This window comes from Dipodomys spectabilis, unplaced genomic scaffold (assembly GCF_019054845.1).
Source record: "Dipodomys spectabilis isolate Male_0828 unplaced genomic scaffold, ASM1905484v1 ptg000140l, whole genome shotgun sequence".
In the NCBI taxonomy this organism is placed as follows: Eukaryota; Metazoa; Chordata; class Mammalia; order Rodentia; family Heteromyidae; genus Dipodomys; species Dipodomys spectabilis.
This window is the reverse complement of record NW_024870817.1, coordinates 23793493-23809080: the sequence shown is the minus strand read 5'-3', so window position 1 is coordinate 23809080 and position 15588 is coordinate 23793493. Positions and strand designations below refer to the sequence as shown.

Below are 15588 nucleotides of genomic sequence, written 5' to 3'. Positions count from 1 at the left end.
CAATTAGCCACTCAAAAACCCAGAAGTAGCACTGTGGCTCAAGTGGTAGAGTGTTAGCCTTGAGCACATAGAGACTCATGGACAGCACCCAGACGCTGAATTCAAGCCCTACAGCCAACAAAAAGAGAAATAGAGAAAGAGAAAGAGAAAAGAGAAATAGAAAGAAAGAGAGAGAGAAAGAGAGAGACACTATAACAAAGGATTAGCTTAGATAAATTCCATACAGTCTTCCTAGAAGATGACTCGCAGGATGATGCCCCATGCCCTTTCCCACCTGCCTTGCTCTCTATATTTCTTCATTTGTAATTTTTGTAATATCCTCCATAATAAACTGATAAATGTGTTTCCCTGAGAACTGTGATCCACTCTAACAAATTAAACCCAAGGAAGAGGTTAAAGAAACCTAATTTATAAGCTGGCTGCTGGAGGCTCATGCTTATTATCATAGCTACTCAGGAGGCTGAGATCTGAGGATCATGGTTAGAAGCCAGCCTGGGCAGAAAGTCCTTGAGACTCTTATCTCCAATTAACCAGGAAAAGCTGAACGTGAAACTGTGGCTTAAGTAGTAGAGTGCTAGTCTTGAGCACAAAAGCTCAAGGACAGTCCCTATGCCCAGAGTTCAAGCCCCAGCAAAAAAAAAAAAGAAACCTCATTTATAGTCAGTAGGTCAAAAGCTCAAGTAAAACAAATAGGCTTGTGAATGGCACAAGTGAGTCTAGGCAATCATGGGGGCTGAGCTCTCAACCCTGTGGGATCAAAGGCTACCTCCAGTAGACAGTATCAGAATCGACTTACAGGACACTCAGCTGGTACATGCTACTGCAGCTTTGCTTATCAAAAGCTTGTTGTTGAGAGTATAAACTGAGTTTGTTCTTGCTTATATCAACATGAATAGCTAAAGAAGTGACTTCAAATAGGATGTTTATGATCAATTAACACACATTAACAAAATTCCTTATTGAAACATTTAGACATGAAGGATCTTCTTATATTGTCCTGGCTGGCCTCAAACACCTGGGCCCAAGTGATCTTCCTGCCTCAGCCTTTCAGATACCAGAGACTATGACCATAGTATGCTATGAATATAGCATCATATATTGCTATAAGTATAGCATTCTGAGTATAACTAAGTCATGACATAATTTGAGGCTAACCATAACTTCTATAAGATATACTATAATAATCACTTCGGTCAGCAAGAACTAAAAAGTTAATATATTAGAATATATGTTAGCAAAAAAAATAGTAATAACAACAACTGTTTACTGGCCTTGGCATGTTGGCTCACAGCTATAATCTTCACTACTTAGGAGGCTGAAACCTGGAGGATTCAGTCTCAAAAGCTAGCCTGCATGGAAAAGTCAACAAGACTCCATCTCCAAATAATCAGAAAAATGACATACTAGAGATGTGGTTCAAGTGGAAGAATCCCATCTGTGAGCAAGAAAAACAAACAAGAGAGGCCGGAGTTCAAACCCAAGCACAGGCACAAAAAACAAAACAAAAAACCTCGCTTACTAAAGTTAATTTTTCCTTATAATTTATACTACATAAATAAATTTGGAAAATATTCTACTTGTTTACTTCTATCCTAATTTCTCTTCCCCATAAGTTTATAAACCAGTAGTTTTATATCTTCTCTGTTGAGGAGGAGAAGAAAACAGAAGAAAGCAGAAGAGGAAGTGAAGGAAAAAAGAGAGCAAGTGTGGGAAAGACAATTCTAAATGCAGAAAATATTCTGTTTAAAAAAATGTTCATGAAGTGATTTTGAGATGAAAATACAAATTAAATATGGCAACTGTTATCTTCAGAACTGAAAAACACAATCCCCTACACAGACTCCTGTATTCATGAAGTCTCTGTGGAGACTTGCTAGGGTTTTTTTTTTTTTTTTTTTTTTTTAACAGTATATGCGCCAGATTCACAAATGACCTTGCCTTGTTGTTGTTGTTTTTTTTTTTTTACCTGTATCAGAAAGGTGGCCGGTCTTACATAGGAGATCTAATTTTCTGTTCCATACACACAAGTCATTCCCACCAGAAAGCCAAACATCTAGTTTCTGAAGAACAGTTAAGCACTGCAAAATTATTTAGAAATGTACATCAGTTCAGAAATTCAAGCATTATTGTTCAGTGTTTTAAAATTATGTTCCCAAGTTCTTTGAAATCCCTCCCTCCAAGATTGCTACTTTTTCCTCTTGAACATGGCTCTACTAAGTAACTACTATTTCATGACTAGAATGCGCAGAAGGAATGTACATGACCTGTAAAAAAAAAAAAGTCATAGAAGATTTGCTCTAGGGCAATAGCAGTAACATGGACAAAGTCTACCCAGCAAAAAACTACCACCAGCAGCTGGCAATATCATGGTGAGCCTTTGAAAGGGGGACACACACTCAGGGCAAGCTTTTTGATAACAAAACCTCATGAGATGCTGAGCAAACTCACTCAACTGAGATACTCTTTACTCCTGACCACAAATGCTGTGAAACTGCTTTAAGCCACCAAGATTTAAGGAAATTTGTTACTAGTACATAATGCTTAAAGACTTTTTTAAATAAAATAAAAAAAAATATGGCCTCACTTTTTATGTTTCAAATTAATTATCTCCTCTTTTCAATAATTCTATTTGGAAGTTGTCATGTCAAAAACAAGCTTTACAACGTTGGTGCTGGGGGGGGGGAAGGGGGGGAGGAGGATTGGGTGGGGGGTGGGGGGGGAGGCTGGGAAGGGATGTGAAGGGTAAACAAAGGAGGAGGCTGCAATGCTTGATAAGAAATGTACGCATTATCCTGCCCATGTAATTGTAACCCCTCTGTACAGTAAGTTCACAAAAAAAATTAAATTAAATTAAATTTAAAAAAATAACTCTATTTGGTAAACTCATGAAAGTAGGTGTTCTAAGAACTACCTTTAATAGTATCAAAGTGTCTTCCACTAACCCTATGGGCATCTACCCAGAACATCACAAGCCAGGGGACAGTAAAGACACTTGCACATCCATGTTCATTGCTGCACTATTTGAAAGTTATGGAAGTAGCCCAAGATGCCCAATGATAGATGAGTGGATCAATAAAATGTGGTACATGCACACAATGAAATTTTACCCATTTATTGAAAAGAATAATATAATAGCATTTGCAGGGAAATGGACAGACCTAGCACAAATCATCTAAGTGATGCTAAATCAAGCTAGATATAAAATATAACTGGATGTGATATCCAATATAGGACTCTGGGCATTCACAAACAGACTAAAGGAGGATACCTTTAGGAGAGGAACCCAAAGGTGTAACTTCTCTGAACATTTAAAATGCTATTTATAAAAATGAAGGCCAAGAAATGGAAACATGGAGGTTTTTTTGGGGGGGTGGGGTCCGGTCATGGGGCCTGAACTCTGGGCCTGGGCGCTGTCCCTCAGCGCTTCAGCTCAAGGCTAGCACTCTACCACTTGAGCCATAGCACCACTTCCGGCTTTTTTCTCTTTTGCTTATGTGGTGCTAAGGAATCGAACCCAGGGCCTCATGCATGCAAGGCAAGCGCTCTACCACTGAGCCAACTTCCCAGTCCACATGGAGGTTTTGTTGTTAGTGGTGGTGGTGTTTGTTTTTGCTTGTTTTTTTTTCCTTCTTTTTGAGCAGAGGAGAAGAAAAGTGCAGAAAGGGAAGGAGGAATGGTAAACAAATGCAATCATGCTAGCATATTCAGTGAACACTTTGTGGAAAATGACCTCTGTTAACTTGTGGGTGGGGATGGGAAGGGGAAACTGGGAAAAAGTGAAGGAAGGGGTAACACTCTCAAAAAAAAAAGAAATGTACTCATTACTTACATATGAAATGGTAACCCCTCTGTATAACACCTTAATAATCACAATAAAATTATATATATATTTTTTTTTTTTTGGTCGGTTGTGGGCCTGAGCACTGGGCCAGGGCACTGTCCCTCAGCTCTTCAGCTCAAGGCTAGTACTCTACCACTTGAGCCATAGACCCACTTACGGTTTATCTGCTTATGTGGTACTGAGGAATTGAGCCCAGGGCCTCGTGCATGCAAGGCAAGCACTCTACCACTGAGCCACCTTCCCAGGCCCTAAAATTATATTTTTAAAAAAGGAAGTTCCTAATAAAAGACCCTGAATAGCAAAAATGATCCATAACAGAAAGAATAGTGCTGGAGGAATATCAATACCAAATTTCAAACTCTACTACAAAGTCATGGTAATTAAAACAGCTTGGTACTGGCACAAGAACAGACCTGAGGACTAATGGAATAGAATTGAAAACCCAGAAATCAACCCACAGACCTATAGACACCTAATCTTTGATAAAGGAGCTAGAATGGAAGAAAGACAACCTCTTAAGTAAATGGTGCTGGCAAAATTGGTTAATCACCTGTAGAAAACTAAAGCTAGATCCTTATAGGTCACCCTGCAAAAGAATCAACTCCAAATGGATCAAAAACCTCAGAGTCAAAGCAGACACCCTGAAAACATTACAGGAAGGAATAGGAGAAACCCTAGGTCTTCTTGGCACAGGCCAAAATTTTCTTAATAGAGACCCAGAAACACAACAAATCAAAGAAAGGTTGGACAAATGGGATTGCATGAAGCTGCAGAGCTTCTGCATGGCAAAGGACATAGCTAGCAAGATCAATGGAAAGCCCATGGATAAGGGTCTCATACCTAAAATATACTTGGAACTCAAAAGTTAAATCCTTCAACAACAAATCCTCAAAGAAACAACTGCCGGATAAATAAGTGAGCTAAAGACTTAAAGAGAAATTTCTCTGAAAAGGAAATAAGAATGGCCAATAGTCTTATGAAGAAATGCTCAACCTCTCTAGCCATAAAAGAAATGCAAATCAAAACAACACTGAGATTCCACCTCACCCCAATTCACCCCAACTCACCGGTGCCAGTGGCTCAATCCTGTAATCCTACCTACTCAGGAGGCTGAGATCTGAAGATCATGGTTCAAAGCCAGTCTGGGCAAAAAAGTCTGTGAGACTCTTATCTCCAATAAACCACTAGAAAATCAGAAGTGGTGCTGTGACTCAAGTGGTATAGTGCTTGCCTTGAGCTGAGAGCTGAGGTACTCCACAACCGACAAAAAAAAAAAAAAAAAGAACTCTAAACAACAGATGTTAGAGGGGATGTGGCCAAAAGAGAACCCTACTGCACTGTTGGAGGGAGTGTAAACTTGTTCAACCACTCTGGAAAGCAGTATGGAGGTTCCTCAAAAGACTCCACATAGAGCTCTCCTATGACCCAGCAATCCCACTTTTGGGTATTTACCCAAATGATCACAAACAAGACCATACTAAAGCAGCTACCAGCACAACTATGTTTACTGCAGCATTATTTACCATAGCTAAGATATGGAACCAACCCAGATGCCCCTCAGTAGATGAATGGATCAAGAAAATGTGGCATATATATACATACATACATATATATCTCTCTCTATATATAATGGAATTCTATGTCTCCATCAGAAAGAATGACATCACCCCATTTGTTAGGAAATGGAAAGACTTGGAAAAAATTACATTAAGTGAAGTAAGCCAGGCCCAAAGAAACATAGGTCCCATGGTTTCCCTTATTTGCAATAACTAGTATATGTCTAGGATAAGCAGAAAAGGTCAAAAGCCATGTACATATGACCAGATAAGATGATGTTAAGTGAAATGAACCCCAAGATAGGGACACAAGTGGTTTTTTTCCTTGCTTGCTATTATTTCTAACATATTTATTTCTAACGTATGTGATTTTTTTGTTTCTTTGTATGTTCCTCTCCCCCTCCCCACCCCGTATAACCCCTGTTTTCACTGTATTTGATGTCGGTGCCCTGCATCTTGTATATATAACTTCTCTAATTTGGGGAGGGGAAGAGAAAAAACAAAGTGCTTAGATAGGGATACAGGTTGACCCATTGTAACAATGAGATGTTTAAGACACTATGTTGAAAAACAAACTTTCAATTTGTGGGGGGGCGGGAGTGTAGTTGTAGAGGTGGGAGGGAAGGAATGATAGGGGAAAAACAAAGGAGGAGGTAACAATGCTTGATAGGAAATGTACTCATTACCTTGGCCCTGTAACTGTAACCCCTCTGTACAGTATTTTTACAATAAAAAAGCATTAAAAAAAAAAAAAAAGGAAGTTCCTTCCCTTATAGACCTCTTGTTACCTAAGGCCTAAGAACTCAGAGGGAGAACAATGGTAACAGCAGGACAGAACTGACAGGAAAAAGGGGAGGTCTTGGTGGCCTTGCCTAAGCTGAAAGTGGAACTACTTTTCAAGGTGATGGAGTAGAGATGAGCTACTTTAAAGCAAATGAGATTGCAGTCATTTTACTAGTATTTTACAGACTGGCTGACATTTTTAAATGGTGTTGCATTCTCAAAACATATAAGGTCATTTCTTTTATTTGAATCACAAGGAGTCAAGTTTTATCCCTGTTCATTTCTCTAATGTGTAGCAAATTTCTTATCATATATGCCTTAGTTAATATTTCTCTAAGAAGTCAATTTGTCATATTAAATATTTTTGTCTGGGAACTAGGAAATAAATGACTACAAGGCAGAGATCAAGGAAAAATAACCTCAAATAACATTTCTAGGCTAAAACAGAAATAAAACATCAGATATATTACAGTCTTTCTAGAAATAGTACTTTTTCTGGAATTACCTACTAAACACATCAGGTCCTACCTTTCTCGTTGTCTTGCTTAGTAATCAGCCCCCACTGTAATGTCCAACTGAAACATTCTAAGACAATAATATATATACTTCCAAAAGTCAAGTCTCAGAATCAAATGGCTATGAGTGCATTTCATCTCATAAACTGTGTTTTCATAAGGGGAAAAAAAACAAATTATTGAAGGTGGGAAGGGAGGCAAGGAAAGTGACAGAGGGGATGAGGTTAACTGAAATACATTTCAAGCATGTGAAGATACAACAATGAAATCAACCCTATGTAATTAATGTAAGCTAATAAAAAGTTAACAGAAAATCCCATGCTTGCTTAGTATTTTACCTTTACAGTAGACTGGAAGCAAGACACTCTCTGAATTTGTCGGCCAGTGTCACAATCCCATACTTAAATATATGTTAAGAAGTAGTTTCTAAATGAAATTCTTAATTAGGAGATAATATTACTAGTTAGAAATTAAAGCAAATATCTATATAAAACATGAAATATAGTGTTTATACTGACAAAAAATGAATTCCCATAGCAAGTCATCAAGTTGGTGGAATGTTTCCAAATATGCTTAAGATACGTTTTCTTGTTAAATCGTAAGGAAAGTGCCAACAGAATGAATGGTCTCAGTTTTATGGGGATTAATACTACAGCTGTCATGAGTATATTCTCCAGAACAGTTCACCATAATATAATAGGCATGCACACAGAGCATGCATACTCAAAGCTACTGCATCTATTAGTTATTTCCTGAAAACTCCTGTAATGAGCTTGGCATGACTTACTGCTTGTTATCTTGATTCAAAAATGACACTAACAGTGCATTATCTATTTCTGAAATATCCGAGAGTCTCTCATAGCCTTTCCAGGGCTAGTTTGGCTTAAGGGGCTTGGCAATTTTCAATTTTTTATGTTTCTTATGGAAAGAAATAAGTTTTATGACATGTCTGACATATTTTATATTAAAAATTGAAAGGAATTTAACAAACTAGTTAATCTTATCATGCCTGATGCTTTATAATATTCTATTTCATCCTTTAAATGTAGCTAATTATGAAGAGATATAGCTATATATCTCCAAATATACATGCATATGTGTTATCACACTAAATAAACTGCTAACACATAAAAGTGCTCTCTATTTGAAAGTATAAGTGCTCTGTATTGAAAGGATTCAATTTTGAATACTGTCAGCTCTTAAGGCTCTATTGCTTGACAATTAAAAAAAAAGACTTTTAGTACTTAATTAAATATATTAATTAATAATGTCTACCCAAGCACAGTAGACTTATAATTCATTTGAGTAACATGGGCACTGGAGGCTCATGCCTATAATCCTAGCTACTTAAGAGCTTGGCTTCTGAGGAATGATGTTCAAAGCCAGCCCACACAGGAAAGTTCATGAGACTTTTTTTTTTAATATGTATTTTTTTATTGTAAAGATACTGTATAGAGGGGTTACAGTTACATGAGTAAGATAATTAGCGACCAGAAAACCAGAAGTGGTGCTATGGTTCAAAGTGGTAGAGCATGGCCTTGAGCAAAAAACTCAGGGACAGTACCCAGGCCCTGAGTTCTAGTCTCACAACCAATAACAAGAAATAATAATAATAATTCACTTACATAAAAGAAACCTCCAACTAAGAACCCTAGATTTTTTAACAGCAAAAAAAAAAAGTTATTCAGCAAAGGAACTGACTCTATACTAGCATTTACAGCTACACTTTCTCACTTAATTACCTGTACTGTAACAGTAATCATAATAATTGCCATGAAACACTACTGTTGTATTTTAGGAATGGTCTAGTAAAGAGAAAGGATTTTCAGTTCCATTTTTGCAGACTGTTCTGATGCTGGGGTGGGGGGAGGGGAGGAACTTTAGTTATATCTATTGATATCCTAACAGAATGAGACTTGTAATCCTAATCTAAATTTAGTCTTATCACAGCTGAAATGTATCTTCTCAAACTGTGCTCTGAACTTTGTGTCTGTGCTTAGGGGTGTAGTTCATGGGAAGGGCACTTCTGAATGGTTACTAAATCAGTTTCTCCAAAGACCATTCACGTCCCCAATATTCAAACATATTTCTTCCACTTTTCATTTGCCTTTTATCTCATTTTACCTCACCCTACCCCCATCCTTGTGTATTCCTACCACTCACTGTTGGCACTTAGTAAATGGTTTGGGGGCTGATAAATTATTCATCCTTAATATACTTCCTAATATGTCACAATTTAGAATTTTCTAAAACATCCTGATCTGGATAAGAACTAATGTGAACCATTGCTCGAATTCTGTAACTCAGCACACATGCCAGTCTTCCTGTGATTGTGAAGCCACCAATGAAAACACCATATAAAAAAAAAATTTTTTTACTACAGTCAACCTTCTAAGTATGTAGACCTGTAGGTTCTATTCTACAAATCACTAGTAGTCAAGATAATCATTATTGTATGCTTATTTACCAACTAATTACAGTTGAAAGGAAACATTTCACTCCTTTAATACTATGCCTTTTATATGTTACTGTATCTCTATCATTAGTCATGTACTAAGACATTTTGCTTGTATTAAAAGGGCCAAGGTAAATGCCTTTCATTAAGTATCTAGAGTTGGCAGTTAATGATGAAATATGTCAAATAGCCCTTTCAAAATTGTATTTGTGACATATCCAAAAAAATAAATTGATCTACATAGTTTTTGTTGATTTAAAATAACAGTGTTTGCCTCAGTAGAGCAGTAGTACTAAGGCCAATCTAGCCTAAACATCTGAGCAAAAGTTATGCCATTATTTATGTCACACAATAAAGCACACCACACACATGCATATTTTATCCCCCACTTAAATGATATTTTGAAATTTTCTCACCTATAAACAATCATAAACTCATGTAAAGTATGTATTTGTGCATGCACATGCACACCTGTACAGTATAATGCACACACATGCATGCCTGAACTAGCCTAGACCTGATCCTTCTATTTACAATTTCCTCTGAGCTGGGATGAAAGGAATCCTGCCATCATACTGTTTTTTATTGGTTGAGATAGAAGCAAACATTTTTCCCAAGCTGGCGAACACCTGTGTCTCTACTTTCTTATCTGTAAGTGACCAAGAAGATATTGCAAAGAGCTATTTTAAAGATTAAATGGGTCAATCTATGGAAAATTCAACCATGTATATAGTACACAATCATTTTATAAAACTTTACAATTGCTGTTCTATCTTAACTTTTTCACTAAAAATATAGGAAAAGAAAAGCAACTACTTTTTAAGAATTGATTTTGAATTGAGAATATTAATAAAGACTAATATTAATACTGCATTTTTCTGCAGACTAAGGTGATCTAAAAGTTCTCATGGTTTGAGGGCATGAAGTTTCTTTTGTTATTTGAGGGATGAATTATTCTCCAGTCCAACCTGTCTTGGTTTCTCTAAATTGGGAAGCAAACTGACATAACAAAATACATATTTTTAAGTCTACATCCTTCCATTTTATACAAAATGATAGAACAGAAACTCTGGAAAGAACATCTTTCATCATATGGTCTCTATGAAGACAAGACTTAACCTACTATTTCCAGTCTAATCCTTCTCAGATGCTTAAGATTTTTAAGAACTGTGTTCTGAAGACTAGCGCAAAATCACTTTAGCTACAGCAAGAATATATGGACGTATATATTCTTTAGAGGCTAAAGATTAATAATGCGTGTAGGGGCCCCTTGGGTCCCTGTGGCTGTTTCATTCTCTTCCAGATTTAAGGATATAATAACTGTTCGATCAGCAGAAGCTGTCAAGAGGAGTTGATTTTTTTCTTCACAAGGTTTCAAGGATGGAAATGTAGTAACAGCTGTTATTTTCTGAGTGTGTCCACTGAGTTCCAAAAGTTTTTCTCCTGTCTGAAATAACAATATGAATCTTAATAAACTCATATTTCACAATTTAAATAATCTTCAATGACAACATTAAGAACCATCACATCCTAAACAAGTACTGAAAAAATAGCTGTAAGTAGTTTTATTTTCTAATTATAAATGCTAACTTCAGCACGTCTCTACAGAAAATTTAAAGGAATATTCTTCCCTGCTTTCAAGAATATTATTATGCAAATAGAGGCCCCTTTGTATCCACATATTTGTATATAGTTCTCAACAGTTATAAGTTGTGTAACAAAATACAAGACAGCATACAATGTGTGTGTACACTAATTGACCAATTACTTATAAAGTTAGTCTCTACTCCATGTCTAGTTTCACTCATTCATTGTTTCTCCTTCAGTCACTGATTTTCCAATATATAAAAATAAAATATAAATATAACATAAACTGAAAATCTCTCCAAATTCACAAGTATGGTGAAAGCACAGATGGCCCTGTGCATCAATGATTCCCTGTGAATCCACAGATTCAACCAACCTCACACTGAAAATATTTATATAGTATTTACATTGTATTAGGTATTATATGTAATTTAGCAATTGTTTAAACCATATTGAAAGATATACAGGTCATATGAAAATACTATAGCATTTTTTATGAGAGAGTTGAGCTTGCGCAGTTTGTGGGATGGGGGTATACTAAAAAGACGGTAATATTTCAGAATTGCTTTAGTGAAAGGCAAAGCCATTGAAAAATGAAGATCTGTCAGACCAGATAGTAGCCCCAAATAAGGAAACAATAAAGAAAAATGCATTAAAAGAGAATCATTTGCAAAACAAAGAAGCAGAAAGAGAGGTCTTGAAGGAACTTGAAGTCTTAAATGTTTTTGAAAAACCTCTTGTTATATTATTACTAAAGTCAAACATAGGAAGAACGTTGTACTACACTAATACACAATGTTCAAAGAAAAAGTTGCACCTCTCAAAACAAATACTTGATTCATTTTGGAAGTCAATACATAGTTGCTACCTATATTTTTTTCAAGGTTACATTTCCCCATAAAAAAATCTTAAGAAAAATTTCCTCTTTATTATGAAATATTAGTGCCTATTTTAAATGAATTTATCTGAGTAGCTCTTCCAAGTATTAGTTGTATCCTAGAATAATTTCATGTATTCTCAAATAACAATATATATTTATAATTTATATACTTATTTATAATTTATACACTTATTTCATAATCCACATATAATCAATACACACCTGGGCATTCCACACAACTATAATTCCATCATCCCCAGCAGATGCAAATCTAATGAAAGAAGAAAGGTCAAGAAAAAGTCACATTTGACATTTAATTGCTACAATTAACTAAGAACTACCAGCCTTATTAGTGGAATCTTGACTAACATCAATGAAGATTAGTCTCTTTAAACTAGCTTAACAAATACTTGTAAGACACCTTCTAAATTCTGTGCCAAGTACAAAGGACCAAAGATAAAGAATACACTTACAGATTTACAAAGAATAACCTAGCAGAAATATAAAAATGAGGGCTAAGCCAGGTACTGGTAGCACAATCCTGTAATCCTAACTACTCAGGTGGCCAAAACTGAAGATCAAGTTTGAAAACCAGCCCAGGCAGGAAAGTCCATGAGACTCTTATCTCCAATTAATCACCAGAAGCCAGAAGTGGAGTGGTGGCTCAAGTGGTAGATGGCTAGTCTTGAACAAAAAAAGCTCAAGGATAGCACCCAGGCCCCCAATTTAAGCCCTAGAACACACACACACACACACACACACACACACACACACACACTCTCCCCCATCAAAAAAGGGGATGTACACAGATGGCCTTCAAAGTTCTTCCTTGTATTAAAATTAAGATTTTAAGAGATGCCTAACATATTTAATAAAATAAAAGTTGAGAAGTAGCTTCACTGATAGAAATGACAGTCCAGAAATTCTCTGGAATAGAATCATATCCTTAGTTCCATTCTTTCTATTACTTTTTCTTTTTCTTTTTTTTTTTTTTTTTGCGTCCGGTCATGGGGCCTGAACTCTGGGCCTGGGCGCTGTCCCTCAGCTCTTCAGCTCAAGGCTAGCGCTCTACCACTTGAGCCACAGCGCCACTTCTGGCTTTTTTCTTTTTGCTTATGTGGTGCTGAGGAATCGAACCCAGGGCCTCAGGCATGCAAGGCAAGCGCTTTAACCACTGAGCCACCTTCCCAGCCCTCTATTACTTTTTCACAATATGTATTTTAACACTAAATTAATTTTAACACTAATCAAGACGTCTCTCCTTTACTCATCTTGGCTACTTAGTCTATCCATGTATATGTTGTATTCATGGTATGGAAGGTTTGTAGTTTTGTTGGTGGTAGTTTTGCTTGAAACACAAAAAGGTAAATGGAAGTTTGTTTCATGGCATAATAAAAGAGCTGTAATCAAATTTGCTCTAGTTTATCTCTCCTCTTCTCTGTACATACAGGAACAAATTCTACATTCTGTAGAGTAAAAGTATCCTTCACATAAATACTGTCAAGAAAATAATTTGTCAAATAGGATTATTCCAACACAGTGGTGTGAAATAATCAAATTGTAAGCATGTCAAATAACTGGTTATTAATAATGTAGTACACAACTTAGTAAATGAATTTTAGTGATTGAGAATTCATTAAAACTTGTTATTCTATTATCACTTTCATCTATTCAAATGAAAGGGAAATTTTCAAATAAAAGAAAAAGAAGTGGCTTTCTAGATAGCCAGCTATGGATTGCACATAACTGGCTCCTGATAGTTAACAATCATTAATAACTGACATTCCACGCAAAGCTATGGTATTTAAAAAATTTATGTTGTTTCCCCAAAAGACTGGGTTTTACAAGATCTGAGATAGGCTGGGATGTCTTAACTTAATATTTTTGACCATGTATTGCTGGGAAAACATAGAAAACTGAAACACTTGGACATAGAAATCACTTTGTTCCCATGAAAGCTTCCAGTCTCATGGATTTTACTCCTACATGAATGAAACACAAACTCTCATGGCCTTCAGTCAAGTAACACCTGCCTTAACCCTCCAAACAGAGGTTGAAATTTTTAATCTTCAGTTTCAAAGTCCCCTGTGTCTTCACAGGTTCAGATAGGTCCCATGCTCAGTTTTCATTTCAAAACTCTATGATTAGACCGCCTACTGTCAGAGCTACAAAATTACCCAGGAAATGTAAATGCTCAAATATAGTCAGATAAAGACTGGCAATTTTAAGTGTGGCCCCACTTCACTTTCTAATGGTAAGAACCTTTAAAAATTCTTAACTAAACTGGGTGCCAGTGGCTCACACCTGTAATCCTACATACTCGGGAGGCTGAAATCTGAGGATTGCTTTTGAAAGCCAGCCAAGGCAGGATAGGCCATGAGATTTTTTTTTGTACTTTTTTTTATTGTAAAAATGCTGTACAGAGGGGTTACAGTTACATGAGCAAGGTAATGAGTCCATTTCCTATTGAGCTTTGTTGCCTCCTCCTTTGTTTGCCCCCAACCATCCCTTCCCTCCCACCTCCACAACTACCCCCCCATGAGATTCTTATCTCCAGTTAATCACCAGAAAATGAGAAGTGGCACTGTAGCTCAAAGTGGTAGAGCGCTAGCTTTGAGCAAAAGGGCTCAGGGATCCGGGGCAGTGCCCCACAACTGATAGGAAAAAGAAAAAAAAAAAAACAAAACTTAGTTAAGTAGCTAGAAACAACATAAAAAGTTAATTTTAAAATAGAAGAGATAGCTGGCCCCTAGTGACTTACACCTGTAATCCTAGCTACTCAGGAGGCTAAGATTGAGGATGGCAGTTCAATGCCAGCCTACGCATTAGAAAGTCTCCATAAGACTCTTACTTCCAATTAACCACTCAAAAACTGGAAGTGGCACCGTGGCTCAAATGGTAGAGCGCTAGCCTTGAGCATAAAGAGGCTGAGGGACAGCGCCCAGGCTGAGTTCACACCCCACAACTGACCCAAAAAAAAAAAAAAAGAGAGATAAAAAATGTTGATATTTCTGGCATCAATGGCTCATGCCTATAATCATAGCTACTTTGAGGTTGAGCTCTGAGGATCATGGCTCAAAGGCAGCCCCACCAGGAATCGCTGTAATTTTTTTATTTAGTTATTTATTTATTTGGTCGTGGGGCTTGAACTCTGGGCCTGGGCGCTGTCCCTCAGCTCTTCAGCTCAAAGTGAGCGCTCCATCACTTGAGCCACAGCGCCACTTCCGGTTCCCAGGTGGTTAATTGGAGATATGAATCTCAAGGACTTTTTTGCCCAGCTGGCTGTGAACCGCGATCCTCAGATCTCAGACTCTCGAGTAGCTAGGATTACAGGCATGAGCCACCGGCTCCTGGTTGTAATATTCTTTTTTGTATGTTTTTTGTTGCCAGTCCTGGGGCTTGAACTTTGCACCCTGGGCACTTTCCCTGAGCTCTTTTTGCTCAAGTGTAGCACTCTACCACTTGATTCACAGTGCCACTTCCAGTGTTTTCTGAGTAGTTTATTGGGGAAAAAAAGAATCTCAGGGACTTTCCTGCCAAGGCTGGCTTTGAACCATGATCCTCAGATCTCAGCTTGTTGAATGGCTAGGAATTACAGGCCTAAGCTTCTGTGGAATTATTATCTCAAATTAACTACCAAAAAGCTGAAAGCAGAGCTGTGACTCAAGTGGTAGTACAATAGCCTTGAGCAAAAAAGCTTAGGGACAGCAAGAAGGCCCTGAGTTCATGCCCTTAGACTGCTGCTGCACAATGCTCACATACACATAGACACACACAAATCTGTATAGTAAAAAGAAAATGATAGTTTTAAATGTATACTTTCAATTGCTGAAATACATACATTTTCTGAAGCTGAATACTAGACAATGTCTTGAGCATCAAAACTGGCTACAAGCAAATCTTGAGTAACTTACATTTCTAGACCTATTGATTTCTTTTTCTATTTGAATAGTAATGGCAGGGAGGGTAGA

At 37.0% G+C, this 15588-nt stretch overlaps 1 protein-coding gene across 1 annotated transcript in view; it reads right to left on the bottom strand.

Annotated features, from left to right (window-relative positions):
• The window catches only part of Wdr41 (WD repeat domain 41), a 45245-nt gene that overhangs the window by 17104 nt on the left and 12553 nt on the right, over positions 1-15588 (bottom strand). Inside the window, exons 3-6 of the mRNA XM_042691056.1 lie at positions 11840-11888; positions 10466-10597; positions 7034-7096; positions 1967-2078 (exon numbers count right to left, since the gene is read on the bottom strand). Coding sequence (XP_042546990.1) covers positions 1967-2078; positions 7034-7096; positions 10466-10597; positions 11840-11888 — 356 coding nt within the window. The remainder of the gene's footprint in view (positions 1-1966; positions 2079-7033; positions 7097-10465; positions 10598-11839; positions 11889-15588) is intronic.